Source organism: Lampris incognitus, chromosome 2 (genome assembly GCF_029633865.1).
Source record: "Lampris incognitus isolate fLamInc1 chromosome 2, fLamInc1.hap2, whole genome shotgun sequence".
NCBI lineage: Eukaryota > Metazoa > Chordata > Actinopteri > Lampriformes > Lampridae > Lampris > Lampris incognitus.
In genome coordinates this window covers 69,979,437-69,989,436 of record NC_079212.1, presented here as the reverse complement: position 1 = coordinate 69,989,436, position 10,000 = coordinate 69,979,437, and the positions used below count along the sequence as shown (strand labels likewise).

General features: G+C 49.0%; 1 protein-coding gene across 1 annotated transcript; it reads right to left on the bottom strand.

Moving 5' to 3' along the window:
* Nucleotides 1-1,152: 1,152 nt before the first annotated feature.
* Nucleotides 1,153-7,910, bottom strand: gata5 (GATA binding protein 5). The gene is made up of 7 exons (XM_056274180.1): nt 7,784-7,910; nt 6,684-7,316; nt 4,298-4,467; nt 3,385-3,513; nt 2,807-2,891; nt 2,547-2,677; nt 1,153-1,269 (listed from the first exon to the last, which is right to left on the bottom strand). The coding sequence occupies exons 2-7, from the start codon at nt 7,198-7,200 to the stop codon at nt 1,153-1,155; spliced, it is 1,149 nt and encodes a 382-aa protein (XP_056130155.1). The 5' UTR covers nt 7,201-7,316; nt 7,784-7,910.
* Between the last annotated feature and the right edge of the window lie 2,090 nt (nt 7,911-10,000).

Below are 10,000 nucleotides of genomic sequence, written 5' to 3'. Positions count from 1 at the left end.
GTTGTCAGTTATAGGTAGTCAGTAATAATCAGTAAAAGTTTGTCAGTAATAGATCGTCAGTAATAGTCAATAATAGCCAGTAATAGTAACAGTCAGTAAAAGGTAGTCAGTAATAGTCAGTAATAGATTTCAGTAATAGGTCATCAGTAATAATAATAGATTGCCAGCAATAGATCGTCAGCAATAGTAAGTAATATTCGGGAATAGTAATAGTCAGTATTAGATCGTTAGTAATAAATAGTCAATAATAGTCAGTAACAGATCGTCAGCAATAGTCAGTAATAGTCAGTAATAGATCGTCAGCAACAGTCAGTAATAGTCAGTAATAGATCGTCAGCAATAGTCAGTAATAGTCAGTAATAGATCGTCAGCAACAGTCAGTAATAGTCAGTAATAGGTCGTCAGCATAGCCAGTAATAGTCAGTAATAGATCGTCAGCAACAGTCATTAATAGTCAGTAATAGGTCGTCAGTAATAGTCAGCAATAGTCAGTAATAGGTCGTCAGTAAGGGTCAGTAAATGTCAGTAATAGGACGTTCACGTCACCTTCATTGTGTATCTTTCAGCTGTGCAGGGTTTGCCTCAGGTAAAGTGTAGCTGGCTGGCTGTTTCGGCGGAGCCACGCCCCCCCCACAGTGCACCTTGCTTACACTACACTTCCCCCTCCAGGTCAGCCACCGTGTGGGTGTGTTAGGATAAGCAGAATCCTACACGTTTACATCTGTAAAACTGGAATCCCGGTACCCTGTGTCCCAGTGTACCGATGTTTGGTGTTGGGTGGACTGTGCTTCGGGGAAACCACGTCGCAGCTAGCTTGGCTGTAACTCGGCCACGCCAGCACGTGACACGAGGTTCACCTCAAGCAGATGAGAGGTTTAGGAGAGTTTGTGGCCTGGCAGATTCGGCTCAAGCCAGCCATGAACGTATCTAGCCAGTCAGTATGAGAAGAAGTCCTGCCATTCACACGCCAGTTCACTGCCCCCCGGTGCTGATCCATCCCGAGCTGGGGGGGAGTGGGGGGGAAGCTCTGGAAGAATCCTGCAGTAGCCACGTGGGAAAGGATGAGTAAAACTGATATAAAGACCGCCACTTCAGGCTGAGTCCAGTAAGCGGTCCCGGCGTGGTAGTCTTGCTGCTGTAGGCTGTCCCTGCTCATGCCTGGGAAAGAGCGCACCAGTTCTGTGCTGCAATGGAGGATGGGGCGAAAGAGTAGTCCTCGTATTTGATGTCCGCGTTTCCTGATGCGGGACGGCCTAGCTGGGAAGACGCCTGGTGAGGAAGCGAGAAAAGGAATTGGCACCAATGTACAATCACTAGCATCGCGCAGCCGCACCCCAAACCTACGGAACAAGCACTGATTAACTTTTATGTGACGGATGTTTGGTGTGGAGAGGTCCTCCATTCAATAAATCACATCAACCATTAGCAAAAAAGTGCCACCAAGGCAAATAAATCAAAGGTGAAAGATCATTTATGATTCATTGAACTTAATATCTAAGCTATTTGAGGACCTTTGACAGCACAAAAGGATGCATTAGGAGGTTCAGACACTTATGTTCTGGACTGGTTGAATGATTAAAGAGAAGCACCATTTGTATTTTTGAGTTATTGACTGAAGTTCACCGAGTGCGGTGTGACAGGACGCGGGAGCGGGGCAGGCTAAGCTAACTGCTAGCCCGTGCAGACCGGCAGTTCCCACAGTCGTCCTGGCTGGCGTTCGTTCTCTGGACTGTGGGGTTTTTAGACTTTGTTGCGCTGGGTGGACTGTGTTATTTTTTTTTTTTGCTTTGTGCTGTCTGTCTTTGTATGTTTTTGGTGGTGTTGTTTTTGGGATGTTTTGGATATGTGTTCCCTGCCACCCCCAGAGCGGGATAAGCGGTGTGGATAATGGATGGATGGATGATTGATGTTTATGGGTTAATGTTTTTTCCTACTATGCATACGCATCATTTTGATCAACATATAATATATCCATTATAAATAAACTGTGACGTCACTGCCGCTGAGTAGTGGAAGTGGAGTAGTGGAGGTGGAGTAGCAGAAGTGGAGTAGTGGAAGTGGAGTAGCGGAGGTGGAGTAGCGGATGTGGAGTAGTGGATGTGGAGTAGCAGAAGTGGAGTAGCAGAAGTGGAGTAGCAGAAGTGGAGTAGCGGAAGTGGAGTAGCGGAGGTGGAGTAGTGGAAGTGGAGTAGCGGAAGTGGAGTAGCGGAGGTGGAGTAGTGGAAGTGGAGTAGTGGAAGTGGAGTAGCGGAGGTGGAGTAGTGGATGTGGAGTAGCGGAAGTGGAGTAGCGGAGGTGGAGTAGTGGAAGTGGAGTAGCAGAAGTGGAGTAGTGGAAGTGGAGTAGCGGATGTGGAGTAGTGGATGTGGAGTAGCAGAAGTGGAGTAGCAGAAGTGGAGTAGCGGAAGTGGAGTAGTGGAAGTGGAGTAGCGGAAGTGGAGTAGCAGAAGTGGAGTAGTGGAGGTGGAGTAGTAGAAGTGGAGTAGTGGAAGTGGAGTAGCGGAGGTGGAGTAGTGGATGTGGAGTAGCGGAGGTGGAGGGTCTACCTGAGTGACCGCTGTGACGGTCTGTCCAGCATATGGGGAAGGAGCCATGCTGGGCTCGCTCTTAATGGTGGAGGCGTGTTCTGAGACCAACAGGGAGGTCGGAGAGCCGTTGTCGGAGGCTGCGGATCCTCCTGGCGAGACAGATGGATGAACAGGGGGGATGTATGTAAGGACAACCGATAGAAAGGTGGAAACTTAATTTCTCCCTCCAGCTATCTTCCAAGGTCAACTTATTGGAGGTCCCTTTGAGTCCCTCCTACCTGCGGGGGTCTTGGTCTTGGGCATCTTGGGTTTGCGCTTTCTGGTCTGAATGCTCTCTTTCTTCATGGCCAGAGGTCTGGGCACCTGGAGGGAGTGGAGAACACACGTTAGTTCAGCGTGCCTCCCAGCCCCTGATAACACACACCCCGGGGTGCCATGACAACCCCCGCGAGCCGCCCTCCCACACCCCTGCCCTGATAACAATAACCACAATGCCCTTGGAGGCCTCTTACGCTGCGCAAACAGCCGGCTGCTCCCAGCGGTGGGCTGTAGCCTTGTTTTACATACAGGCTGCGGGGGGGGGGGGCGTCAGCAGACGTGATATGGGGGAGAGATAAGGGGGTGCGGGCTCGACACACAGTGGGTTGGTTTGAATAAGAGGGAACAGTAGGCATCGTGTGTGTGTGTGTGTGTGTGTGTGTGTGTGTGTGTGTGTGTGTGTGTGTGTTGTGTTGCAACGTTACAATACAAACACAAACAGGCTTGTGACAGAACAGAGAGGCGTTTCTGAATAAAACGGTTAAAACCGGCCCGAGACTCTGGACCTCGGCCTCGGTCAGGGGCCGGGGACACCCACCCCGTGCAGCTTCATGTAGAGGCCGCAGGCGTTGCAGACGGGCTCTCCCTCGGCGTTGCGCCTCCACAGCGTGGTGGTGCTGGTGTGGCAGTTGGTGCAGCACAGGCCTGCGCGGCGGGACGTGGTCTGCTGCAGGTGGATCACACAGGTGGAGAGGCAGGTTGGAAGCGGAAGGTAAAGCGTCTGACACATCGAACCCTACAAGACTCACTTCCGCCGATGAAAACCATTACGGGGTTTCACAAGTAAGGACACATCATTCACATGACCCCAGACGATGCTGTCTGTGTGCGAGTTTGATTTGCTCCCTTCCTCCGTGTTGCTGAACACGTTGCCTGTGGGCTGAGGTGTGAGTCAGGCCAGCGGCGTGTTGTGTACTGCTGACTGTCAGGCCACGCTGCACACCAAGCCTCGCGAGAGCGGCGGCGCAACACGGCAGTTGGTCACGTTGCGCTGCGGAGCCTCGTCTAAAAATGGCTCGTCCAAGGGCAAGGCCGCAGGGGGACAAACAAAACAGAGGGTGAGGGAAGAGCCTGGCACGCAGGGGCGACTGCAGCAGGCAACGATCCTCATGTTCCTACACAATCCCTAGTCTTTCCTGTGGACCCCCACGCCCACATCGGGGGGGGGGTCTGCATCATGCACAGTATTTCGATCTCAAAGCTATTGTGCAGGGCAAACTGTCTTCATGAAGGAGTCAAAGTGAAACATTTAATTATTTTAACTGACGTCTTGGCTCTAATTGTTTTTTTAATTAACTTCTTGGCTAAGCACGTGACAGACACCACAGACGTTGCATGCATTTGTTACATTACAATGATACGTCTTCCCTGCATCAAGACTCAAGACTCTAATGTGACGAGGCAGTGAGCAAAGCAGAAGGGCGGCCCGGAGACCGGGTCCGGGGTCCTACCAGGCGCTTCTGGGGCTTGATGAGCGGCCGGTTGATGCCGTTCATCTTGTGGTAGAGGCCGCAGGCGTTGCACAGGTAGTGGCCGGTGCCGTCCCGCCGCCACAGCGGCGTGGAGATGGAGCCGCAGTTGACGCACTCGCGGCCCTCCCCCGGCAGCTCCTCCATCACATCTGCACGCAGGGCAGTCACGTGTCACCATCACATCACCACATGTCGTGCTGGCAGGCTAACCTTAATTTTCACTGTCAACAGGCGGCCTGTCTCTTTTTGGACGCGGTACTGATCGCTTCGATTCTACGTTATTTTCATTCCACGCGGAAATTAAAACCTTAAACGTTGTTACAGCGCGTGAGTCCAAACAGCTGACGCGACAGATGTTGACTGTTAATAACTAAGAATAAAGCACACAAATGCAATAAGAACAATAACAACAACAATACTAATACTAATACTACTACTACTACTACTACTACTAATAATAATAATACTATTAATAATAATGGTAATACTAATAATGATAATAATGATGTTAATAATAATAATAACGGTAATAATGACGATAATAATAATAATAATGATGATACTAACCATATTAGAATAATAATAATAATAATACTATAATGATGATGATGATGCTAACAATAATACTACTACTAATAATAATAAAAATAATAATGGTATAATGACCGCAATAATAGTGATGATGAGGATGATTTTGATGATGACGCTAACAATATTAAAATAATAATAATAATAATGATAATAATAATAATAATAATAATGATAATAATAATAATAATGATAATGATAATAATAATAATAATAATAATAATAATAATAATAATAATAATAATAATAAGTGCTAGATAGCAGCAGGCTGCAGTGTATTAGTCGGGTTGTCGGCGGCGCTAGCTGCTATCTGCGCTAAGGGGGGGAATTTAAAACCTTCCGCGCTCTGATGAGGGAGACGGAACCCGGATGCGCCAGTGCGGAGGTGACTGGGGGCTCTGCCAGCAGAGGCGGCTGGAATGTCAATGGGTGTCTTATCAGCCGCGAGGATCCAGGGGTCCTCCATCAGTCACGGCCTCCGACAGCCGACGGACTCCGCGCGTTAATTAGCCGAATTCCTGACCGGTGCCGTGAGAGAGACGCGGGCACGCGCCCTGCGCTCCTCGTGACACTGACCAGCGACGGCCTACCTAGTGTTCATATTCATACCATTAATACTACACGTGGAGTGCGGTTGATTATATAAAATGTAAATGAACAAACCAGTGGCAAACCAGTTCCACCGCGCACTGTAAACTCCAACAAGTTAAGGCCACTTCCAAATAATTAGCACCCCGATTGCCTCGGGACAAGTAAGTAAACGAGCGTAATTGTGTCAAGTTATGTGAAATGTGTTCACGTGACCTGACACCATTAAAGTCGTTTGCTTACTTTTCCTTGAGCTGATCAGGCTCCTAATTAGGTTAAGTAACTTGCCAACTCAATCGAACTAGTTAGAATCTAACAAGTTCGGTTCGGTTAGGGTGGCGCAACAGCTGCCAACCGGAGGGCCCAATGATAAAGTTCGATTTCAGAGGATTTATTTCTCTATTCTATTCTATTCTATTCTATTCTATTCTATTTATTTATTTATTTATTTATTTATTTATTTATTTATTTATTTATTTATTTATTTATCGTTATTATGTATGTATTGTTAGGCGTGGAAAATATACCGGCAGCAGCGAGCCAGAGTCCCGGTGCCGCCGGTGCCGGTGGTGTGAGTCCGGCTGCGTGTTGTGTACTCGCGTGATCCGTATTTAGCAGAGCTAGGGTCCGGCCGTGTGAAGCTGCCTGCTGCCTCCGGAGGGGAGCGCTGCTCCTTGTTGGGACAATGGGCCGCTGCGGCGTGTCTTTGCCCCCAGTGTGTATTGACCGCCATCACGGAAACGGGATTAAATTAACCTCGTCATTGATTGGTTTCAGCGACCTCTCTTCTAAAGAATGCGCATTGTCTCAGACCCGGATTGAATGGCTCTACGAGCTTGATTTAATCTGGCCCTCGGACCTGTGGCACGTTGGCCATTGTTAGGCCTCTGAATCACCAGCGCCAATAAATAACTTGACCAACAAACAACGCGACTTGGTGCAAAGGTCCGAGCGCCGCATGGGAACGCGAGTTTCTATGGCGAACACGACGCGATCAAAGCGTCCTTAAAATGACCGGAAACGTCTGACGCGAAAAAAAAGAAAAAAGCTGCTCCCTCACTTGTTGTTTTGCAGGGTCTAAAGACGATCACCCCTTATCGGTGTACGGGCCTGTGCTACGTCATGTCAGGCCTATGCAGTGTAAATTGAGTAAGTGATGCTTCATGTGTGGTACCGGTTCTGTACACACCCAGACTGCAGCGTCTCCCGGACAGGCCCCCTTGCCGTCCTTGCAGACTGATCACGCTGCTCTCGAAGTGGCCGGACGTCCAAGAAGTCGCCATGTCCGGGTTCATGTACGCGTACGGACTCGAGTAGGAGCCGCCGACCGAGCGCACCAGGGCGCCGCCGTACTGCTCCGCCCGGCCGCCGTTGCCGAGCACCAGAGGGTTCTGGTAAGCCGCGTCCCGGCCCGTGTTGGTGCTGACGGGCGGGCTGTGCGAGTAGGAGAAGCCCGGCGGAGGGTGGGGGCTGCTGGGCGTAAAAGAGGCGCTGTCCGTGCCGGTCTGGGGCCATCCGTGGTGGCTGCCGAGCCCGTGGGCCTGGTGGGGGGAGTCGCAGGTCTGCAGGTAGGGCAGGGTGGGCAGCATGGCTGGAACTCTGGTGGTGGGCACGTAGACCGGGGAGCTGGCACTGGGATGCATGTAATTCCCGGTGTCATGCGCATAAGGCGACTGATTGGAGGATAAAGTGAGGCTTTGGTACATTTTAGCACCTTGGGTTGATCCCCTCTACAAGCTGGAGGTGGTGGAGACGCTGTCCCACCGTGTTTGCGCACTTCCACACCTTCAGTGAGATGGTCTGAAACTCGGGAGGTCCCGGCCTGCGGAGGAGAAACAGAGGACACAGGGAACAAGTTAGGGCTACAGGTGTAGGCGGTCACACAGCCTCGCTGCGGCTGTTAAGGTTCGGTTCCGGACCAGCAGCGGCACGGCCAGCTTGACATACACCTATTTTCTGTTTTCGGTTCCGTGCGCCTGCGCAGCCGCGCGCTCTCACAGCTGGGAACACGCGCAGTGATGGATCGGTATCGTCCGTCGTATCTCACCTGTCTTGAGACCGTCTGAGTCTCGAGCGGATCAACATGACTGGTGATTGGCGACCGCGACGCGAGGTATCACGAGCAGCGCTCGTTGTCATGAAATCATGAGCCAAATCAAACAGCGCGAGACAGATAGCGAGCCGTATCTTCCACGCGCGTATTTCTATCAAATCACATTAAAGGTGGATGACGCCGCGCCGCTCCAGAGGAGCAGCCGGGTTTTGTTCCGAGGGTAGGCATTATCTCACCAGATAAGGACGCTGCCTGATAAAAGGTCCGCTCCTTCCCAAACCGAGCAGACCGGCGCAGAGGGCAGTCTGGTTCCCTTCCACACGGACGGACCACCGGACCAGGGGTGCCGGACCAGGGGGCAGCGGAGGGCTCTTCCCTGAAGATATCCCCAAAAAAGTTTCCGTAAAAGTCGAGAGGGGTTTGGAGCCTACATGGAGGAAAAAAAAACAAAAAAAAAAACAAAACAAAAGAGCCTAGAGGAGAAGCGGAGAAGAGGAGAAGAAGAGGAGAAAGTCTTGGTGTTCACCGGCGCCTCTCTTCCTCTCTGGTATCTGCAGATAGTTTCTCGTGCTGATAATTGCTGATATAACTGTGCTCCTATTCGCTCGCTACTGGAAAATTTGTACTGGCGAAACCACGTGACCTGGCTGTCTGAAGGTAGGCCTGCAGGGGGGAGGAGGGAGGAGTGGAGGGAGGGAGGGGGCGGCGTGCACGAGGACACATTTTAATGGCACCTGTAAAGGGAGCCAGCGTGTTTGCTGAATTTGCTGCGTGTTGTTTCGGCGGAGGGCGGCCGCAGCCACTTTAACCGTCCTCCCTTGTTTGCTAATTAACAGTTTGGAGACTGTTAGTTGCTCCCTCCACTCCTCATCCTTTCTTCCTCCGCTCCTCATCCTTTCTTCCTCCACTCCTCATCCTTTCTTCCTCCACTCCTCATCCTTTCTTCCTCCGCTCCTCATCCTTTCTTCCTCCGCCCCTCATCCTTTCTTCCTCCGCTCCTCATCCTTTCTTCCTCCGCTTCTCATCCTTTCTTCCTCCGCTCCTCATCCTTTCTTCCTCCACTCCTCATCCTTTCTTCCTCCGCCCCTCATCCTTTCTTCCGAATTGAAAGCAGCGCAGTGCAGGAGAAGCACATCCAGGTGTGTGTTATGGCATCGTGCCCTCCGCCTGGCGGCCTGTTTACTCAGCCAGCTGCCTTTGACCCCACATGATGCGCCGCCCCGCGCAGCCGGCGACGCGCGGCTTTATGCTGGGACGGATCCGAGCGAGACCTCTATGAAGCAGCGAACCGATAAGACGCACGGCCGACAGCCGGCCTATCAGAGGTCCCGCAGGTGAGGCCGTGACGTGAAGCGCGGAGCAGCCCCGCCCACCTGGATGTTCCACGGCAGGTTTCCACGCGCCTCACACAACCATACACGCGGACTTCAGGGTCATTTACTCTGATAATTAACATTGTTAGATCATCTTAAAAGCTGTAGATTCATGTATTCAGTTAAATTGACAAGTCTAAACAACAGAACGGGACTAGAAACAGAAACAGACGCGAAGAAAAACCACAATACCAGCCTTCAAGAGTGCTGTGTCGTGATGGTGGACACGTTTCTACAAGACAAGAGAAGGAACGATCCTCTTTTTCATAAGGTCTAACATGGTGAGCGTGATAATGAAATAACAATAACAACAACAATAACATTAATAATAATAATAATAGCAATAATAATAATAATATAACAATAGTAAAAATAATGACAATAATAATAATGATAATGATGATGATAATAATGATAATGATAACAACAGTAATAATAATAATGATGATGATGATAATAACAATAATAATAATATAACAATAGTAAAAAAAGATAAAAATAATAATGATTATGATGATAATAATAATGATAATGATAACAACAGTAGTAACATAATGATAATAATAGTAATAATAATATAACAATACTACTACTAGTAATAATGATAACAATGGTAATAATATAACAATAGTAATAATAACGATAATAATAATAATAACAATATACCAATAGTAATAATAATAATAATAATAATAATAATAATAATAATAATAATAATAATGCTCATATATAAACGGTGAATGGTAAATTTGTCACCCGTCTAAGTCGTGCTCATCTTAGGTTGTAATGTGAAGTTAGGACTGGTTCTCTTCTTAATCTATTGTCTCTAGTTTACCTGATAATAACACAAATGACTTTTTAATCGATGTTTCGATTGCCGTAAAAAAACGACCGCAAACATTCAATATCCGGGTTTGCTCCCGCACAGTGACGGAGGAATAACTGACCCATTCGTTAAGATTCACCTCGGGTTCAGGTCTGTCGTTGGACACGTCCTCCCTCATCATTTAATGCTGGTTTGTCCCAGGTCTGACCAACCGGTCCTGATCAAGACTCCTAATGCAGCGCTTCTGTTCATTT

Excerpts from the sequence above, each read along its gene's own strand:
- gata5 (XM_056274180.1), bottom strand. The coding sequence starts at position 7,200 with ATGTACCAAAGCCTCACTTTATCCTCCAATCAGTCGCCTTATGCGCAT. Across the intron at positions 3,514-4,297 it reads TCAAGCCCCAGAAGCGCCTG|CAGACCACGTCCCGCCGCGC; the intron begins GTAGGACCCCGG and ends ATCCACCTGCAG. Across the intron at positions 2,678-2,806 it reads CAAGACCAAGACCCCCGCAG|GAGGATCCGCAGCCTCCGAC; the intron begins GTAGGAGGGACT and ends CTGTCTCGCCAG.